The 22,902-nt window shown below is 37.3% G+C and overlaps 1 protein-coding gene across 1 annotated transcript in view; it reads right to left on the bottom strand.

Moving 5' to 3' along the window:
• LOC111565599 (protein unc-13 homolog B-like) overlaps positions 1-22,902 on the bottom strand; it is a 279,044-nt gene that overhangs the window by 220,806 nt on the left and 35,336 nt on the right. Inside the window, exon 3 of the mRNA XM_055011386.1 lies at positions 13,370-13,469. Within this exon, the coding sequence (XP_054867361.1) occupies positions 13,370-13,469 (100 nt within the window). The remainder of the gene's footprint in view (positions 1-13,369; positions 13,470-22,902) is intronic.

The raw sequence follows: 22,902 nt of genomic DNA, 5'->3' as shown, positions 1-22,902 counted from the left end.
CAGATTAGGAGAGATGAGATAAGATGAGATGAGATGAGAGATGAAATGAGATGAGGAGAGATAAGATGAGATGAGAGATGAGAGGAGAGATGAGATGATAGATGAGGAGAGATGAGGAGAGGAGACAAAATGAGATAAGAGGATGTGAGGAGAGTATAGATGAGAGATGAGGAGAGATAAGATGAAAGGATATAAGAGAGATGAGATGAGGAGAGATGAGATGAGAGATGAACTGTGGAGAGATGAGATTAGAAATGATGAGAAGATATATGACGACGAGATATGAGATATGACAAATGACATGAGGTATGATATGATATAATAATAAAATATATATAATAAATGCTGTTGATATTGTAGATTATTCTTTATGTAGAAATTCAGACATTGCACAGATTGCTTTAAATATGGAAACAATATTGCATGTGTTTAGTCTATATGTGGAAAAACTATGGTGTTGCACAGATTCTTCCATGATTAGAGATATTGATTTTAAAAATACTGATACTGCACAGATTATCCGACAAATTAAAACATGTATAATGTGCAGAGTATCTTAAATGTATAAAACTGTTAACAATATTCAATAAGTTGTGAAAATACATATCTCCACCATCTTTACCATCTGTTTAATATACAGGTATAAGGATCATTGTTATGTTGCTAATGTCCTCATAAATTAATATAAATATCCAAGTAATGTTTTTTTAAATACACAGTTTGCAAGTTCTGTTGCTTAGCGTCTCTCAAACAAAGCAATCTAAGATTAGATTAGATGAGATGAGTCAGTCGTCCATGAAGCTCTTTTAGAAAATTTGGTAGCTACGCACTGTTATTCATGGTCAAAACAATCATACTATAATAATAATTGATCAACACCAACAATACAATAATAAAAAAACAACAGAGTGGGTTCTTCCTTTCATACTATTTGATGTTTTGGGACACATTTTGGATAATATAAGTACACAAATCCACAAACTATATAACATTTTGTCCTGTTCTTTAGACATTTTAATTTACAAAAGCCCGATGTGGAAGAAAAACACTCTTTCTAAAGAAGCAGCAGCACTGAGAAAAGTGTCATCGTTGTCAATAAGAGCAAAGTTTAAGGTTTCGATCAGTCAGACATAAATCACTGCTGTTTTTATAACTTGATAAAGTCACTTCCTAAAGACTAATACAGGTTGACAGGAGGAAAAAGGTCACCATTTTATGACACTTAAATAGAATTTAATTGACAGAGAAGTCGAAGGAAAGTCCAGACTGTGACATGAAATACCCCAGAGGCAGTCAGAGTGAAAAACAACATCTGAACAGTGAAATAAGATGAATAGCCTTCAACCATAAATTTAACTATACTCGTACCAGTTATTAGAGCCAATTAAAAAAATTTAAATTCTCCAGAATCTGTCTTTTCTCAGACTAAAAGAATAAGAACATCATGAAGGTGCCTATGTGTCTTTTAAAATATAATGTGTCTCATATCACTTAGGTTTATTGTGACAATTGTACACTCGTAAAAAGTATTAATAAAATTAAATAAATGCATAAAATTTAAAGGAATCTGAACTTAATACAGCAAACAGATACAACTACTACTACTAAAGGCACTAAAATCTCCATGTTTTCACATTTCAGCACAGAAAACAATGATTTTCCATATCAAAAATCATGTTTTATAGAGTCTTTAGCCTTTGTACCACAATCTATTCAAGATTTGAACCACCTCAGCTCACTGGTTTTTGATCTGGACCTGGTCTAAAGTGGTCTAGATGCAAAAAAAAGCACTAAAATCTTCATGTTTTTACATTTCAACATAGAAAACAACGGTTTTCCATATCAACAATCATGTTTTATAGAGTCTTTAGTCTTTGTACAACAATCTATTCAAGATTCGACCCACCTAAGCTCATTGGTTTTTGATCTATAGAATAAAAATGTGTATTGAATTGTACTGTGCACATAAAATAAAAAACAAGGAACAAGAGTTGAAAATTAGCAGTAGTTTTACACTTGCTTTACTTGTATTCTGCAAATTAAAATAAATTCAAATTCAACATGAAAAGGTTCAAAAGTGTTAAACATCTAAAGTCTTCTTTATCTTTGTTTTTCCTATATTTTATTTTTTACAGTGTAGGAGATCTGTGAAGTGTGTCAGTGAAGACATCCACAGATTATACGTGGTTACTGTGGTGAAAGCCGGTGACCTCTGACACGATATCGTAAATCAGGTCAAAAGATTAAACCAGATTGAACTGTACTTACATGCTCCTCAGAGACAGACAGAGAGAGAAAGACTGAGGAATACATAGAATAAAGGAAAGTGAAGCACCTCGCTGGCCTTGAAAGTCTAAACTAAGAGAGCACAAAGAGAGGCGACAAGACGGAAAACAAAAGAGACAGCGACTGACAGTTTAAACAAACGGACGCATTAACAGACACGTGAGGTCTGGAGGCTCTCAGTGTTCAGGGATCAACATTTAACTCCTTAACCTCTTAACCTACTCACCAACCAACCTACTCACCAACCAACCCACTCACCAACCAACCTACTCACCAACCAACCCACTTACCAGCCATCACACACAAATATATCCTTCCACTGCTGTTTAAATGCATTCTGTTGCCCCTCACCTTAAATTTAACAAGCACAGCTGCAGGAATGACCCTACCCATAACCCTAAAACCAAGTCTTAACTGTCAAACGGCTGTTCAAAGTTGGTGGTTGTACACCACCTTGGATTGTGCAACACTCGTTAACTTTTTGCCCTTCATTATGGCTCACACATGCATGAAAGTCAATGGTATTCTTGACTTCTCCAAAGAACTGATTGATTTCGTGACGCCCATAACGGCTTTGTTTACATTTTCACCGGAGTTCCGACTTGCGGCAAAAATCGACTTACGTTGGGCCATAGGAACGGAACTCAGACGTAAGTTGAGGACCCCTTGTACAGATTTTAAGGTGTAAAATTCCTCTATAGGATTTAACTGCAACTTTTCAAGGCAACCTGCTTGATATTTCTGCACTACAGGAGACATTTCTGTGTTGAGTTTTTGTGTTGATACTAGTCATCAGTGCAACTCAGCACAAGCGATAAATTCAGAAGATCATGCACGTCTTGAAAATAAAAATTTCTGTTGGTCAAAGTAATATTTAACTGTTGGTGGCACAACATGAAAGAACAACATGTCTTTAAAGACTTTAGGAAAGATCTTTTGTGACTTACAAAACGCACTTTCCAGTTTGTACGTCAAAATAACTTGTCGTCCAGCTTATATAAACTTCAGTAAAGTACATTTAGACTCTGCAGTCTTTGTCACTCTCACAGAAAATGTGATAAAAGGTTTTTTTTTGACGTTCTCTGAATTAAATAGAAACAGTCTTTTGTCCAACAAAAAGCATTTTCATTATAAAGAAGACATTTGTTCACCTTCAGAAGTTCCTCCCCTGCCGCCACTAATCCAACACCAAGTTTATAAACGTGTGGATGAAGAATTGGATTCTTGCAACATAATTTTGTGGCAGATTTTTGAGGGCAGGTGATCCGTGAAACAGCAAGTCAGAAAAAGCAGATGTTTGTGTTTGTTCATACTATTTTAGAGGACTTCAATTTCGAAAATTCAAGTGTGACGAAGAAGAAATTGGCCTTTCCCAAGACACCATCCAGGTATGTTAGGCCCATTTTTACTGTTACTACACCATGAACAATGAAACATTTTTAAAGCAAGTTTTAAAACAACCAACCAAGCACTCAACCAACCAAGCAACCACCCACTCATCCAAGCAACCAACCAACCAAGCACTCAACCAACCAAGCACCCAACCAACCAACCACCCACTCATCCAACCAACCAAACACCCACTCATCCAAGCAACTAACCAACCAAGCAAGCAAGCAAGCAACCAACCAACCAACCACCCACTCATCCAACCAAGCAACCAACCAAGCAACCAACCACCCACCCACTCATCCAACCAACCAACCAACCAAGCAAGCAACCAAGCAACCAACCACCCACACATCCAAGAATCCAACCAACCACCCACTCAACAGAACCATTTTTTAAGTGTTTTTTAATAGTAATTTTTTAAACTCTTATTTTAAGTTACATTGGGAGTTAGCTAAGTATTTTAATTCATAGAAAAAAGTATTCATTTTTATGCTAATCCTCAAAAATGGTTAAAAATGCAAATAATCCACATCAAAAATGTATATTTGCATAAGTAGTACTTCTTTTTTAAAATTTTTTATACATTTGAAAAAAATGCGCTATTTTTACTACAAGAAAATCAGCAACAAAAGATTGTATTATTACAGATATTTGTCATTATTTAAAAAAATGTATATTGAAAATTTTAATTTGGTAAATATTGTCAAAACTATTATTTTCCAGATGTTCAAAGTTTGGTAAATTACAGAGAACACCTAGCAAAGTTGCAGTAAACGTAAAAAGAATATTGTAAATTTTAAAAAATAATAATACTAACACTGTTTACGGCATTTAAATCAAATAAAAATATGATTATTTTACCAATATTTGCCATCATTCTGTGTTTTTGAGCGTTACAATATCCCACTGTATTTAAATGTATTTTTTCAGCAGTTGCAACTATTTACTTCATACTTTAACACTATTTTACACACTGTGCTCATGTAAATGTTGGTAAATTAGATGGAAACAAAGGTGCTGCTAAATAGGAATTAAATCAGCAGTTTGTCTGTATAAACTTTAGGAGACAGATTTGTGCATCATTTAGGATAAAGTCAGATATACTAGTATTGTTTTCATTCAAATATTATCTGGTTTTCATGACAGTAAATTAAATAACTTACATTTTTGTTATTGCTAACTGTACAAAAAAACCTACCTGAAGACTTTAAGTGAGAAATTTTGGTTGCCATTATTCATATAATTGCTTACTTTTGGTAAAGAGAACAAGTTGGACCAACCAATGGATGTTGTTATTCTGCATCTAAAATGTTATTGTGGCAAGAAAAAACACTTGTGAGACTTTAAGTATTATACATAACTTAAAATAGCTACAGAAACTTTATGAAGATATCATTATTCCAAGTTACTTGACTGATGAAGAAACTGAGTACAGGGTTTGAGGGAAAATACCTGTTATTAGGCATGATTGTTTTTAGATTAATCCAGTATCCTGCTGAAACTGCTGCCTAAAATAGGACTTCGTGTTGAGAAGATAGAATTGAAAGCCGTGTGTGTGTTAAACCCTCCAGTCTAAGAAGGCCGCCTGCAGCTTTAACAATCAGGGTTTCAGAAAAGGTTAACAGCGAGCTGCAAACCGTCGGAGAGGAAGAGCGAACGCCATCAGCAGGAGACGGATTGAGACTGAGAGCAGCTCTGAGTGCAACTGGGAGTTCAGCTACTCTTCAACATTTTTGTTTTGGAAAAGACTGAAAAGTTTGACAGGATGGACGAGCACGAGTCGGTCCAAACTCATCTCTGACTTGCAGAGAAAAGGAAAACCTAATTTTACTCTCCATCCAGCCCTGTCTGTCTGCTGCTCTTCCTCTAATCTCCAGAAGAGAATGACACTAAGCAGATAATCTCTACTTCCTTATTATTTATGATATTGTGGCTTTTTTCTAATTTTCTGTTGTTTGTAAAGGATTGTTATTTTTATAACGTCTTATTGTTGCTGCACAGCCTTTAGAACAGCCAATTTGCATTTTGCTGCACAGATTGTATGAGGATGTGACAAATAAAAACTCTAAACTACTACAACAGATGCAGCCAAGTCTCCACAAAAGTACGTTTCTATACAAGCAAACTGCATTCTCAATTAAGGAAAACATAACATATCACAAATACATTTCTAATCAACATGTCTTTGCCATTTATCGTATAGCTTCAGTGTTGGTTATTTTCATCCAATCAATCATATATTAGATGGGGCAGGCCTTAAAACTCAGAAAATAGAGTTGAAGCTTTAAATGTGAAGCAAAAAAAGCCATATTGTGATTCTAACTTTGATATTTTACAAGTTTCATTTTGAACACAAATCATTTTAGCCCTATTTTCTGGTACCACTACTTGCCAACACTGGTAATAATTGGGAAGCGCAGGGCTCCAATGTAACAGTAATAACTAGCTTATCAAAATTAAGAACATGTAAACAAGAAACAGAAAAAACAAATATTATTTTGATGATTTCATTGCCATTTGCAGGAGCATGATTTCTTTCTTTTTCATTCAGAATTAGGTGCTTTTGACTGACTATTCATTTCACTTTCTCTTTTATGTGACTTTCTGCTTTATGCAACTTCATTACGGCTATCTTTACCTCACACTTGAACTGGACCTATGACAAACACGCCTGTGTCACTCTGGGGAATCAAACTCAATTGCATCTCTAAAAACCTCCAACAGAGCTCCACCGCTGCTACCCCCCAGCAAGCCCAACGGCTGCTAATGAGACACAGGAGTTAATTAGTCATTTAGCATACCAGGCCCCGGGGTTCTTCTTTTTTTCCCAATCGCGGTGATCACGTCAGGTGATGTTTTCCTTGAGTTTAACGCTTTATGAGCTGCAAGAATCACACTATCACCATTAAACTGAGTCTTATTTTGCAAAGAGACAGAGAGGAGAGTCTTATGTAATCATGTGGATCTACAGTCAATCGCTGCAATCCAATTTTTCATCAAGTCTGGAGGGATCAGAATCGCATGTACAGCACAAAATACATAACAGGCAAAACTATCTGAGAGAGGCAGGCTGAGATTAATGCGATGCCTAATACTTATGGGAGTTTTATAAGCTATATTCAAATGCTAAACTATTTTGTGAGGGAAGGAAAAAATCTTACGTTGTGGACAAATAAGATTTCCATCTATCCTCCCAGCGAATCATTAGGTGGGATTATCCCATCATGTTGGCCTTTAGATTTGCCTTATTGAATTGCTAGAACTGTGTGTGATTGCTGCCCCTCTGGACACTGGAAAAGGATGGACTGAAACCTGAAAATGTAAAGTAAATGGCTGCAATTACAAAGCACTTTTAGCCAAAGCACTTTTCAATCTGCCTCTTATTCACTCGTTCACGCGCATGTTTGGCAGCAGGCCAGCATGGAGGTGCTGAGCTGCCCGTCAGGAGATCTCTTTACTAGACAACCCTTCAAAACGTGGACATTAGCAGCTGAGTATCAAAGAGGCAATTTTCTCTTCAGTGGACAAGAAACACTACGTCCTGAGCCTTGGCAATCTGAAGATTATGAGCAGCTTTTTGCTAAAAATGTTGAGAGAAAGATGTTTCCAGCAAAAGGCCCCCCAGCTTTTATAGACTTTAAAGTTGTTACCACGACACAATCACAAACCAAATTCATGTCATATAAACTTCTCAGCTACAAGAGCTCTTTACAAAAACCATCTGGTCCTGGTAGGACTGGATGGAAGACAAAATTCTGGTCTAAGCAGCCTCCAGTATCCTCATGACATACACTACCGTTCAAAAGTCTGAGGTCATTTAGAAATGTCCTCATTTTTGAAAGAAAAGTATTTTTTTTCCATGAAGATAACATTAAATGAGTTAGAAGTACAGTCTAGACATTGTTAATGTGGTAAATGACTATTCTAGCTGGAAACAGCTGATTTTTAATGGAATATCTCCATAGAGGTACAGAGGAACATTTCCAGCAACCATCACTCCTGTGTTCTAATGCTACATTGTGTTAGCTAATGGTGTTGAAAGGCTCATTGATGGTTAGAAAACCCTTGTGCAGTTATGTTAGTACATGAATAAAAGTGGGAGTTTTCATGGAAAACATGAAATTGTCTGGGTGACCCCAAACTTTTGTACAGTAGTGTATATTATTTCTATCAATTAGACTACAGGAACACGCAATTAATAATAAAATAAACTAAAAATATTATTTACAACCATGACTCAGTTTCCCACAATTAAATGAACACAATCAACTGTGACACTGATGTTTTAAACTGCTGTTCTGCATATAGAAAACGCCACTTAGTGCCCCTAAAAACGTCTGATTTCACTCTTTGTAAACTAATTTTTGGCCACACATCTGAGTTGCTGCACTGCTACAGCTGAGTGGAGACTAGAGGCTTCTCAGCACACAGCCATTTAGCTAGCATCTACTGTAGTCTGCATGTGAGGCATTTAAGGAACTTTGGTACATTATAATGTGTATCAATAAGTAGATGGTCAAAAAGTGTGGCGTTTTTAATACAATTTTAACTTATACTTTGCCACTAGGAGATGCCCTTAATTCAAGTGAAGATTATTTTAAGCTTCACTTTGATTTGCATGTTAGCATGACTGTAGCACAGCATGGAAGTGAAAGCAATGCTCTGTTTATTTAAATGTGAAAGTGCAATTATTGTCATGCCTCCACTGTAAAGACACCTCAAGTAAAAACTAGCTAATTGTACCCCATTTATCCCTTAAACATCACAAAAGAGTGTATTTTAAGACAAACCATGATCTTTTTATTTTCTAAATTTAACCAAAATCAACTAAAAACACAAGTGAGAACTAAAGTCAAAACAAAACTTGGTCAAAAAAAATGCTATAATGCTAAAAATTGTCCCACACAGGACTTGAACTTGAATCGATTCTGACTTGTGCCACACCTCTCCATCCTGAAAATGCTGGCTCTTTGTATGAGCAAACATACATCACCGCCATAAAATGAGGTGATAAAGGAACACCATTATATAGGATGAATAATAAATGCTTAGAAGGTGGAGGAGGCATCAGGAAAATTGACTGACAGTTTACAAAATGGACAGGAAAACTGAGTAGTTCAAGTAGTTCCACTGCTATTTTAAACTTAAGAGCAATGTAAAGCTGCAGTTACACTCAATCAAAGAAGATGCTATGGAAACCAGGCATGCATCTTGCAAATGTCAGCCACACATCAAGCAGGAAGATTGGTTTAATTCAGCTGTGGTTGGAAGCAGGTAACTCACATAACTTGTACATGTAACTATAATTGGTCTACACACCACAGAGAAGCATAAGTCCAGTCTACAGTAAATATCATATGTTACTCTTGGAGTAGCTCTACTCTTAACAGCTAAACTTTTACTGCATGTTTGTGCTCCAACCCCAAAACTGGATTTTCTGGTCTTACAGTAGAGTTGAAAGTTAAATACATAGAGGCACATGTAAATAAAAATAATATATTACAGGCAATAAATGTTCTGATTTTTCTCAAGTTGAGTGTAGTCACAGGGAAAACTAGTATATATTAAATAATATCCGGGTGAATTAAGCAGTTCCTACGCCTGTAGTAAAGCACCATGTCAAGCCCTGTCAGCACTGAACAATACAAGCAGAGAATAACTTCCTCCAGCTGGATCAGAGGTCAGATTGCAGGATTGAGTTGACAAAGCAAATAAAAAAAAGAAAGAAGGCGACTGAAGGGTTGAGAGCACAGGAAAAAAAATCACCTCCCATGTAAAAGAACATTTATTTCTCCACTCCACAGCCAGGTACAATCACAAGTCACAGCAGCTGCCGAAAGACGAGAGGCAGAAGCCTTCAGAGACAGACAAAGGATCAGAGAGAAGGAAGTCTGTGATCTACTGCTGTACAGGGCAGCTTTTTATAGGCAGCGTTTGGAGTCAGATGTGATTTGGTGGCAATGCTGGTGGCATGAATCTGCAGGGACTGAGTTACTGCTCAGTCTATTCACAACTACTGGATGACTATGAAATGTTGCACGAACATTCATGGTATCCCAGAGATTAAACTCCAAAGACTTTGATCCCCTGAGACCTTTCAGTGCCTTTCAGAAAGACGACGTTATCATCCAAGCCCGATGTCCACAAAATTATGTTCCTGTACAACTAAACTGTATTCCAGATTATGTTTCGAGAGGAACATAATTTCGTTTGGAACATAATTTCTCACTTATGTGAACGGCAGCCAGTTTAAAAAAGCCACAAGGTCCACTTTAGAATGTTGAAGAAGAGGATGGCAGTGTAAAGCAGAAACCGGAGTGTTCGCACGATAGAAACCATCAGTCTCTTGAGTGCCGTCTTTTGTTGTTTGCTTTTGGTTTTCAGTCGCTTTCTGGTTCGGTTTAAACACCAACATTAGGTGGTCAAGTTTAGGGAAATATGCTTTGTTAGACACTTTTACATTAGGAGTTTGGTTAAGTTCTAAAACTACTTGTTTAGTGTTCAGAAAAATGTCATGAATGGGTTAAGATTCAACCCATTCACGACATATTTGAAGCTTCTCCTCCATTTTCTGGATTTCCATGTTGACAAGGCCCATATTAGATGGAGATCTAATATATGATTGTTTGGCTAAAAATGAGCAACTGTGAAACAATAAAATAAACGTAAAGATATAGTAATTAGAAATGTATTTGTTACAAACTTGATCTAACAAAAAATATTTACCTCAGGATGTAGTTTAGTTTTGTATGAACATATTTCAGTGGAGACTTGATTGTCTCATTCCCTTACATACGTAAGATCCCTTAAAGACCTCCTAAACCTTCTAGTAACTCAGTAGCCTGTTATCATCCCATGTAAAGGTGATGGAGCCATGATTCATACAATTTGAAGTGGGAGGTGGTGCTATAATTCAGCAATCTTCCGACCAGAAGATGTGACTTCTACTCCTGTCTCGGACCATTTTTAGAATAGCATCTTTAGGCCTAAGGCCGTGTTTTGACTTCTGGTTCGACTTGCTGTTTTTCACTTAGTGTTTACATGCTTTCTTATTTGTAGTTTGTTTATTTTAGGCACACAAACTACTTGGTTAGGGTTTGATAATATATATTTGGGTTAAATACCATACACCATGCTTCCATGTTCACTACATGCTTCCAGGGTGACAACTGTACCAGACTTTACATGCACTTATTCACGTGACTGCAAAGGTCGGTGACGTTTTGGGGGTTTTTATCTGTTTTTAATGATCAAAATACATGATAAAACATGTTTTGGCCTGCTAGACGGTCGTAGTGGCAATGATGTCCTACGATAATGAACATTTACTGGGATGATAACATCCTCAAGTGATGTTTACAGTCAAATATCTCATTTACTAGATGGATTGCCATTGTAAATTTCCCTGGTAAGTGATTAATAAAGTGTACCTAAGTCTTAATGAAATTTCATACACGTGTTTGTGCCTGTCTCAGGCTGAGCTGTATTCTAGTGCCATCATCAGGTCAGACTTTTATGTTATTTATATATACACTGATCAGGCATAACATTATGACCACCTGTCTAATATTGTGTTATTGTGGAAATTTGTAGGTTCCATTTGCATGAAGGAGTGTGTTTGTTCTGGGACAACAGATAGATAGATGGATGGATGGATGGATGGATGGATGGATGGATGGATGGATGGATGGATGGATGGATGGATGGATAAGAGCGGTCATAATGTTGTGGTCTGATCATGTATATATGAGTAATAATCTGCAGAGCTAATCACCTTCCCGTCATCCTCAGCCCTGTTGAGACCTAATTAGCAAACATTAGCTTGTTAAATTCGATGGATGAAATTGCAAAGACTTTCCAGCACTGTCATTAGCATGCTAACATTAGCATTTAGCTCGACACACCGCTGTCTCACAGAGCTGTAGATTCTCTGTCTCATCTTGCATTGTGGTAAAAAAAAACAACAACTTGAGACTTGTTCAGTTCTAACTAGACATGAGGACCACCGACATGATATTTTGTGTCATGAAAAACCTCCCGAGTGCACTCTGAAAAATGCACCCGTCCATTTCTATGAACAAAGAGCACAGCCTCATTTTTGCAAACAATTTTGCTTCGGGGGACAAAAATGCAGGAGCAGTTCTGACAACATGTTAGTCCGTGACAGTGCTTCCTCTCTGGTTTTATGTCCCTCCATCAACAGGTGACCACATGATCCCTTCCACAAAATAATTCCTCCTGGGTGCGGAAACACGGAGCAGCGTTACGTCAGCGAGCACAAAAAGTAAAGTGGGATTTCTAAATCAGCTATATCTGTACCTCCTCCTCCCCCGTTTCCCCCCGGAATCAGACTCAGCCGGACAATTCATTAGATTTATCACTGACTCATCCACTTATCTGAGCTCGGCATGTAATTTCACTTTCCATCTATCCTACCTGCTCCAACCACAAATTCCCATTTAGTAGCGTGTGTCAGCCGGCCAGACTGGAGTCCCACAGGCGGCTGACGCTCGCTTCCAATTTCAGTAAGGCCTATTAAAGCCAGCTAACAAGTCAGCTTGCAATGGATACCTGGCCTGTATTCATCTAAGGGCTGACACACACTGCGACGCTCCAATTTCTGCCTGCATTTATCTTAATACATCCCAAGAGGTCGGTGCCATGCATGCTGTTGCTGCCAATGTAAGTGACAACACTGAGCTAAAGAGTAAAAGGAAGACACTGGACACCGAGGCAAGCGTCAAAAACTAGAGGTGGAGATAGTAAACAGTTTCCTGAACAGATCGTCAGCCATGTAGAAAATCAACTATAAATTACAGTGGACGTTTTTTCCATCTGATGATAAAACTGTTTTTAACTAATTGTCTCAGTTACTTTAGACATCAACTGAACACCAGGTTACACAGCAAACAAGCTGCAGTCTTAAACATTAGCATTATTAATCTCTTCACAGCAGTTTGATATCATACTCAAAAATTCTCACATACATAAATACATAAAGAAGTGACTTTCAGCTGCAACAAATGTCAACAAATACTGCTGCAGCAACTTTATCCATCCAGGAAATCTGTCAGTACCTTACTTCAAAAATGTGTTTATTCTCAGAACAGGGTCTCTTGAATATTGTTGGAAGCATGTTATTAGAGTAGGGACAGAAATGTAATAATTTTCCTTGACCGATAGTCAGCGATGTTATTATTCATAAATCAACCATCCATTAAAGCAAATGACGCACAGTGACAGTTCCACGTGTTGACAACTGACAAGCTGGAAAAACACTAAAATTACTTGAAAATAAAGCGTTCAAACAATTTTGTGTCATAACAGAAAACAAAAATGAGTGTCTGATGTCTGGGTGTTCAATGAAAGTTCACAATGACAGATAAAATATTAAAAATGAGCATGCAACCTATTGTCCTATGTTTTATTGTACGTTTCACTGTTATGTTTTCTTTGTGTACCTTTTGCAATGTGCTTTGATTATGACTTATCGTTTCATGTATCACTGTTATGTCTTTCTTTTCTTAGGGACTGCGGATGTAAATTAGCATTATCCTATAATCCAGCATATTTACGCCCATTGCTGAATAAATGAGCGTTCATTAATGTGCACTGTCCCTATCAACTAAAGAAATAAAAGATAAATAAATAAATAAAATAAAAATAGAAGCAGCAGCAGAGTGACACTCACAACATGAAGTCTTGCTCCCAACATGGCTGATCTCCACGAACTGTGATGGTCGTACTCTTCACATTCTGCACCTTTAAAGTCACATAGGCATTGAATTTGTCTGAAAAAGAAGAGAAAATTTGTAATTTACATTCTAGATTTTTGTTAAAACGTGTTATCTTCCAGAGTAGTTTAATATACTTGGGAAAAAACTTGTTATTTTTGTTATATACACTACTGTTCAAAAGTTTGTGGTCACTCAGACAATTCCATGTTTTCCATGAAAACTCAGACTTTTATTCATGTGCTAACATAATAAAAGTGTGAGTTTTCTAATCATCAATGAGCCTTTCAACACCATTAGCTAACACAGTGTTGCATTAGAACACAGGAGTGATGGTTGCTGGAAATGTTCCTCTGTACCTCTATGCAGATATTCCATTAAAAATCATTCGTTTCCAGCTAGAATAGTCATTTACCACATTAACAACGTCTAGACTGGATTTATCATTCACTGAATGTTATCTTGATTGAGAAAAACTGCTTTTCTTTCAAAAATAAGACATTTTTAACTGACCCCAAACTTTTGAACGGTAGTGTACATACTTCTATGTTTAACATGTTTTCTTGAAACTATCTGAAAAAGTTCATTATTAAACAATCTCAATTTTTCTTGGATTCTGGCATGTTTGTACCATCAGAGACTCCATTTTTGACTGAACTACAGGAAATAGCAGTAAATCGTCATTATTTTTGGAGCTGTGAAACATTTCTAGAGCTCAGGAAAAGATGCAGCAGAGATCATAATGGCTAAAAATCCCAACTTGGTGGATATTTCAGACAAAGCACAACTAATAAAACCACCTGAATGGGACACGAAGGGGAACTAAAAAAATGCTGCCAGTGAGGTAGACGATTTTTGCAGAATTTAATATTAAACGCCGATATATAAAAGATAAAGACATCATCCCCAAATCCAGCTGCAGGATATAAACACAAACACAGAGCTTATGCTAATTTTAGCCCATTCTCTATATGTACTTCTGCTTTTACTTTAAATCACCAAACAATGTGAAGACTATAAAGCAGCGTGGGCAGCATATTTTTGCAGAACTGTCAGACAACAATGATCGAGTGCAAATCGATTTTAAAAGAAAAGCAGCTGAGTCATAACTCATCAAGTAGTAATAAATAGTTATGATATCTTTGCTGATGTGAAATATTTGGTAATTTAAGGATTTTAAGGATCAACTAGGATCCTGATCTGTTTTGACAAGCACCGTACTATTTAATTTTCCACCTTTTCTGCCTTTGCTGAGATATTTCTGACTTAACTTTTAAAAATGTGAGAAAAGTTACAACACTGTGAAATTATGTTAATTTACTGCTAATTTCCTTAACACAAGCCATGTATTAAGTGATTTTTTTCTTGCAATGTCTCAAATTACAAAAACAAATCTTTTTTTTCTAACTTAATTTTCTAACTAAATAACAATGCCTCAGTAATCACCATAAATGCATTATAAACCTGCTTTAGTTAGTACAAGCAGATAAAATAAACTAAAACATCCTATCAGTCAGCATTAAGTTAATTTAAAAAACAGTGTATGGAGCTTTACATGTCTTATAAGTTGTATTTTCTGTTACGAATCAGTTTTATTTATACTCAGGATTCAAAGCAAGTAAACTTTCTGTTCATGAAACGTGTTTGGGGGAACTTTTTGCCAACTTACTCAAGCAGGTAAATAGCTTGTTAGCCTGATAGCTAACTCTTTTTTACAACTTCATGGAACACAGTAAAGTTTTTCCACAATCAACTGCAAAAGGTAATAGCTTTCAATCTACTTGCGGCAATAAATCTAAGTAGGAGCTTCATATTTCAGTCTCATGGGAATGAATGAACCTCTAATTGAGTCACATATGTACACAAAGCTATGTGGAAATGAAGTGTAAACTATATATTTAGCTATTTTTCCATTACCCACAGAAACATCCCTACTTTATTCAATATTCTAGCTTACAATTTTAACTTTTTACGCATTTTCCATTAGTTGTAGCAACAACAAATACAGCTTTATGTCACGTAAACTTTATTTCTGACAGAAACGGTTGCATGATGTTAAAGAAGGTGCTAAAGATTATGTAAAAGTAAAAAAAAGTAGGTGCAAGAATAGGAAAAACATCAGGTGCAGATGTATTTTTTCTCAGAAAATATGAAACTTTTGGGCTACGGTTTAACCAACAAAAGGAACTCTCAATGGAAATAAAGTTTGGCTCATTTTCCATCAGCTGAAGTAATGCCTGACTGCATTTTCTTGGGTTTTTTTTAGTTAATATCTACTTTCTCAAGTATTATTCTGCTGCAAACCAAATCTTGCATGGCGTTTTTACACTGTACTTAGACTTTTTAATACTGTTCATTGTAAATATCAACAGTTTATATTTTCGCGTTCTCTTCAGCCAGGGTGATTTGCACATTAATTGCACGTTCTTTTTAGTTACTTATCACCTATGTAAACACCACTACCATTAACACTAGCATTCAGTTATATAGCTACAACTTGTGTAGCAATGCAGCCCAAATATTAAGGTGGAAAATCCCATTTTTAACATCGGAATCTTGTGAGATGAGAGAGCCGACAGGAATGAGGAGAAGCAGCACCTTAACTAAGTGTTCTGTTTAATAATGCTCGTTTGCAGGGAGACGTCACTATTAACCTGAGAGGAGCTGAACAGGGAACATTTTGTACCCAGAATAAGCCACTTCAGACAGAGAACCAGACTCCCATTACTCTTCCTGATCACACGCGGATGGCTGTACTGAGAACTATAGGACTGTTTCCCCGTTTTCTACGAAGCAGACTTTACATATTCAGATGTTTAGTTACTCTAGAGATCAGTCAATGGCCATCTCTTCTATGGAAGTTCTGCCCTACTCTGATGGTTATTTCAGAATATAATCTATTATTTTATCCTCTTTTACCGCTGTATAAACCATGTACTCGCACCTGTTGTTTTATTGTTTTAATTCACACTTGGAAAGGCGTTGCGCTTCTATAAATAGCCACTAAGAACGTATAGAGAAGTTACTGTAGAAGCACACACCTCTTGTTGCTGCAGGAATAGTGTGATTTTCTGATGCTGCATAACAAACAGTCAGAATTTGACATATAAGAAGGCGGTTCACTTGTCGTTTCATATCAGCAGCAACACTGATTCAACCAACGTACCAAGTTCTGATTAAGTAAGCTATTATTTTCTGTTCTTGTAACCATAAAAAGGCAGTTATTTTAACCCAAACCAACATTTTCTCGGGCTGCAGTCAAACAAACTGACTAAAATCATATCTATTCTTCAACCAATTGATTCACTGGAGGGAAAAAATGTAATTCAGTTCCAGAAAAAACCTTGCATGTGTATTCTCCTGCCAAAGTCACTGTGATCACCACAAACTAGGAGGTTGGAGCCTCATAATCCCTGCTTGATTACCTCCCTCAAGTGGTCGACTCTTCACATGATCAGAGAAGTTGGAGTGGACGAGACTGAAATAACATCAGCACTGTTCCTCTGCATGTACCTACGTCCTTGTACATCTGCGTATTCTCATTACTACAACCACTTTTGCTTGAAGAGGAGCTGGTGGAGTCAAGGGCAGCATCAGAGCATCTGGGGTGAAGATGATTTAAGGGACACGATCATTCGGCCACAAAAGTGAATAAATTACAGCCACAAGTGGATTCAAATGCTCAGTGTCTAATTTAGATGCGGTTCTAAGTTGGTAAAATGGCTGAATTCCTTCAGCTCTGAGGCTTAATGGAGTCCAAAAGAATCCTTAATTAATCCTTAGATATTAGGCAAATGTTAATGTTTATTAAAAATTTTGAACACTAACTTATTCTTATTCTTCTATAAGGTTTAACAAATGTTCTCTAAATGTAGATCAGTAGAAGGCAAACGCACAGCTATAAACTAGTTAGATATATCTAAATCGCTAGTTTATTTAAAACAGCACGATGTACATTTCGTAACATATGATCCCAGAAAAAAGTATGCGTTTGCTCATTTAAAAACTCTAAAAATGCCAAGCTTAAGGATTCAGAACAGTAGCCTATCAATCAATGGCTCTGTTAATGTGGTTTAGTTCATCTTTTTATACAATCTATGGCCTGATTTTTGCATTGCAGACACTGGCGAGTGCCCGATCAATCAATTTCACAAAGTAAATCCAGTAATCACACGAGCAAAAATGATCCAAATGTACTTCCCATCCTGTGTTTTGGTATTCTCTTTGTTGCATACCAATGTGCTTCTTAAGTGTATCCAATTTTTGCATGAAAATCCCCCCCGGAGGTCTTTGTTGATTACATCGCCCTGCTTCGGTAAAGAGAGCGTGGCAGCATCGAGCTAATAAAACACCACCGGGGAGAATAAACACTTCCAACTAACTGAACACTAGATCCTTATTTATCCAGGGAGGGTTGATGAGGCACTTGGCCTGCTTCATATTCATATATCTACATACGTTCACACACCTGAGACGTAGACAGACCTCATTTGAGGGCAATTCTAGCAGCACCATCAAAGACTGTTGTCCTTCGGTTTAAGGACTCAACTGTACATCTACATAGTACATGAATTTTATTTGTTTCTTGAAATGTAAAGGTCAACAATTAAGGCGATACTAAAGACACAACAGCCAACTGTCAGTCTGTGGCTGCCCCCTGGACCCCACTGAGGTGGTGGGAGAGAGGAGGGCTCTGGCCAAACTGTCGTCTATCATAGGAAACACCTCCCACCCTCTGCATCAGACTGTGAAGTCCTTAAGAAGCTCCTTCAGCAACAGACTGGTACACCCTAAGTGTAAGAAGGAACGTTTCTGCAGGTCATTTATTCCAACATCAGTCAGACTTTACAATGCCACCGTATAACTGGTCTACCTCTATTACTGCTGCACTTTTCTCCCTCACATATGCATACCACTTATGTGCAATAACTGTTTCAACCTCATGTAAACAGTCTTCTTAGAAAAAAAAACATCTTCTGTGTATATAATGTTCTCTGCATTTTTGCACTGTGTGTTTCTAATTTATTCTGTACTGCTTTTATACTATTTTTTCTCCTTGGAGAAATAGCTGCTTTCCCAGTGCACAGAAAAGAGTACAACAGACACATTTTGCTAGGAAATAATTGTTAAATATGATGTTTGCTTCCTCAGACACTACTTTCTTATAGCAGACAAGAAGGCAGAAACTGGACACCAGCCTACTAGGTCCTAAACTCTCCATTTGCAATGTAGCCAAAACTTTTCATAGTTTGCTGCACCCCAGAACCACCCCAGTCCGCTTTAATATGCACATTTTGTAAAATTAACGTTTTCTTCTATGTATGGACCCTTTCATTGACAAACTGAAGATTTTTAAGAGCTTTGGTTTGTGTGCATCTGTGTGGAAAAGTCTGGGAAATGCATGCATACCCCAACAACAACAACGACAGATTAATACCAGTTTCTTTATGTTTGCTAGCACTAGCAGGTATAAGTTTGCCACTAAACTTGGCACCAGGTCACTTCCAACACACAAAAAACATCATCGACTGTGCCCAATATTACTTAGCCCACAGTGTCTACAATTTCAAGTCTGCAGAAACAAATAACAGTCTTTTCCTGTATTTGATGTACTGCTGATGTAGACTGGCTTAGCATGCTTGTTATAACATTTGCAATTTTTTTTGCTATTTAATAAAACCATGTTCATGCGGACAGATTTTTTATTTTCTTTTAAACAGGCTAGAAATATCAGTCGACAAATATAGCCCTCATAGTGTGTACAGGTCCTTGGAGGTGTTGTGAAAACAGTTTTAGGCCCAACATGTCGACATGTACATTGGTATTTTTAACATGTACTTTATTGTGAGAATTTTTGCCTTGTATCCATACAAAGACAGCTTTAGGTCACTGAAAAATTTCAGGGTGAAGACATTCAGAAATTCTTTTTGCAGTGTCGACATGTAGGCGACGGGAAAGGAAATTTTGTATTGTGATGTAAGAGTGTGCACCATTTTCTCCTCTGCATAAATAAAACATAGCTGCTGTGCTGGCAGGGTGTGTGCAGTCCACTAAATGTAAGGGTGGCGGTTGGATCCCTTGACACCTTGCATTAGTGTGTATGTGAATAGATGAAATGGGAGCGTTACAAAGGAGTTTGTATATCACTGTAGTAGAAAAAAGACATTTACGTGCATTATTTACTGCTTTTGTGCAATGGTAAATGTGGCTTAGATCGTGTGGGTGCTAACCTTGCTAACAGATTTTTTTTGTGACAATTTTATGGAGGCACCATTGCTGGTAGTCTAATTGAACTGGTAGTAGCTTTTTTAGGCTTCTGATTGGTCTAACATGGCTTTAGGGTTAGGTTTATATCGCTGCCTGTTGATTTAGCAGCTCTTGACAGCACTTCAGTTGTGCTTTTTGCTGTCTTATATGGATGAAGAAGTTGTTAAAGGGGAAAAACTACTTGTGGACGAAAGCAGGGGTTCTCAGACTCATTATTCAAAGATCAACATCTAATTTTCATTGCAGGTCAGAGATCCAGAATGATAGGCGATAACAAAATAACATTCAATCAGCTCACGTATAACTTTTTAAGGAACATACACTCAAGCGATGGTTGCTGGAAATGTTCCTCTGTACCCCTATGTACATATTCCATTAAAAATCAGCTGTTTCCAGCTAGAATAGTCATTTCACATTAACAATGTCTAGACTGGATTTCTGCTTTCATTTAATGTTATTTTCATTGAAAAAAAATGCTTTTCTTTCAAAAAGAAGGATATTTCTAAGTGACCCCAAACTTTTGAGTGGTAGTGTAAGTGTACATTTATCTCAGGACACGAATAGTCCACTGTGTTTTTAACGTCCCTATCCATATAAAATAAATTTCAAAATAGAAAATGCTGCATTTCATGGCATATTATTATTTGGCATCGGACTTTGACAAGCTATGGACCAGGCCTTATCAAAATGTCATTTGCAAAGTCTGTAAAAATGGATTTCGCATTGGAAAAAAAATTGTGTTTTTGTGCATTTTCTTCTTTCTCCTGGGAGATTTAAGTGCATTCTACTGTAGGACCATCCCATGCTGTATCCAAGACAGATTAAATCTCGCTAATGTATTAGCATCCATGCATGTGTTTATGTACATCCTGTTATGTGACGCAGTAAATGCCATGGTACATGCGGCCGATCTTTCACCCTGCCAAGCGCAGCTCAGCGCTAATGATAAAGACAAGAGACAGTCGGGTGAAAGGGTTAATCGGGAATAATCCATCATTCACTTAAGGTTGTTGCCAGGCTTGTGATTAACGGGACAAGGGGACTGGAAAGCTGCAGACGGCAGCATTTACTGACGGCCAACCAACAACTGCAAAAAAACTGCAAATAACACAAAAATAATTAAAAATGAAGGACAGAAAAAATCGTCTAAATTTGTCCTCTATTTCTACTGAAACCACCAGCGTTGTCATGGAAGATATTTGAATGAGTATATCAGTACATAGAAAACACACACACCTTCCTCCAGTCAACTAGCTGTGGCGGGGAGGAGATTTCCCAGCATGCATCGGGACCCACTTGGGGAGCAGTCGACATCATTTATAATTAAGTGGCAATGACTTATGAAAATAAATAAGTTATATTCAGTTACACTTGGACGTGTGTGGTGCGGCCAGGCGAGATGACATTTACTAGGCTGTCTTCGGTAATGAATACTCTATTATGGGTGTCAAGGGAGGCGGGCGGCGGCGGAGGAGAATCAGCCCGAGCGGAGGGGAAGGGGAGCTTTTGGTCGATGAAGAGCGCTGAGGGAGATATAAATGTGAGATTAAATTCTTTTTATCTCGCTAGTGCAAACTGACATGACGTCTTTTAATTTTAGCAGCATCTTTAATTCAGCTGCTCTTCCCCCCACGGCGTCCCGAAAATAAACACAAACAGTGCAGCTCTATGGTGGATTTTTAACCTCTTTAGGCTCATTGTTTTGGTTTATCACCACATTTACTGTAGAGTGTCTATAAAAAGTAGTTTTCTCCTTTTATTGTTTTTCAACATTGAATCATTGTCAATAAAATTTGACTTTTTGACAAGAACTTACAAAAAAGACTTATGTGAAAGTGAAACCAGATTTCAACAAGATAATATCAATAAATTAAAAACAGAAAATGCAACATAAGTATTCACGTTCTTCAAGTCAGTATTTAGTACATGCACTTTTAGCTGCAGTTACAGCATTGAGTTTGTGTTGGTCTCAATCAGCCTGAACATCTGAATGCCACAATTTTACCATGTTTTTCTCTGAAAAACTGTTCAAGCTCTGTTAGGTTGCATGAGGATTGTGAGTGACAACAGACCTTTTCAAAACCAACTACAAATTCTCAGTTGGATTGAAGTCTGGGCTCTAACTCAACGACTCCAGAACAGACATCTTGTTGTCTTTAAACCATTTCTATTTAGCTTTGGCTGTTAGCTTCAGCTCATTGTCTTGCTGAAAAACAAATCCTCTCCCCAGTTGTAGTTCTCTTGCAGACTCCATCTTATTCTCATCCAGGATTTCTCTATACTTTCTATAATGCTGCCAACGCCATGCTTCACATCATGATGAAGCCACCAACAAGTTTAACATTAAGATGCTGCCACCACCATGCTTCACATCATAATTCTACCACCACTATGCTTCACGTCATGATGCTGTCACCACCATGCTTGACACTTTTAAGGCTGCCACCACTGTGCTTCACATCATAATGCTGCCCCCACTATGTTCCATGTAATGATGCTGCCACCACCATGATTTCCAGTGGAGATAGTGTGTTTATGATGATGTGCAGTGTTTGGTGTCCGCTAAACATAGTATCTAGTCTGATGGACAAAAAGCTTAATTTTGGTCCCATCAGACCAAAGAACCTTCTTTCAGTTGACTTCAGGATCTCCTCCTTGCATTCTGGCCAACTCTAGTCAACAGTGTCTTTCTCTTTGCCACTCTTCCATAAAGCTTTGATTGAAGAGCAGGCAGCAGTTGTTTTATACACAGTGTCTCACATCTTAGCTGTTGAAGCCTGTAACTCATTCAGAAGAGTTATAGGTGTCTTGGTGGCCTCCATCACTAGTCTTGTTCGAGTTTTTGAGGACAGCCTGCTCTATGCAGATTTATACGTGCCACGTTCTTTCCAATTCTTAATGATGAATTTAGCTAAACCCCGTGGGATACTCAATGAATTGGAAATCCCAAGGGTGTGTGAATACTTTTCTTTATAAAGGAAGTGTGTATAGTTTGGTCTTTGACAAACTCTAAATAAGCCACACTACAATCTGCTGAGTAAACAGCCCTCAGATAATGATTAGACAAGAAAGTAAAGTAAAGTGTATATTGCACTTGCATTTTGTCAGAATAAACCCTAAAATAATGTAAGCGTTTCTGGGATGTGATCATTTCTTAAGTAGACACAGTAGCCTTTTTTGTCGCAGTTTTTGAAGTCTTAAGTTGGATTAAATTGATTAGAGT

This window comes from Amphiprion ocellaris, chromosome 6 (genome assembly GCF_022539595.1).
Source record: "Amphiprion ocellaris isolate individual 3 ecotype Okinawa chromosome 6, ASM2253959v1, whole genome shotgun sequence".
Classification (NCBI taxonomy): domain Eukaryota; kingdom Metazoa; phylum Chordata; class Actinopteri; family Pomacentridae; genus Amphiprion; species Amphiprion ocellaris.
This window is presented reverse-complemented; position numbering and strand designations above follow the sequence as displayed.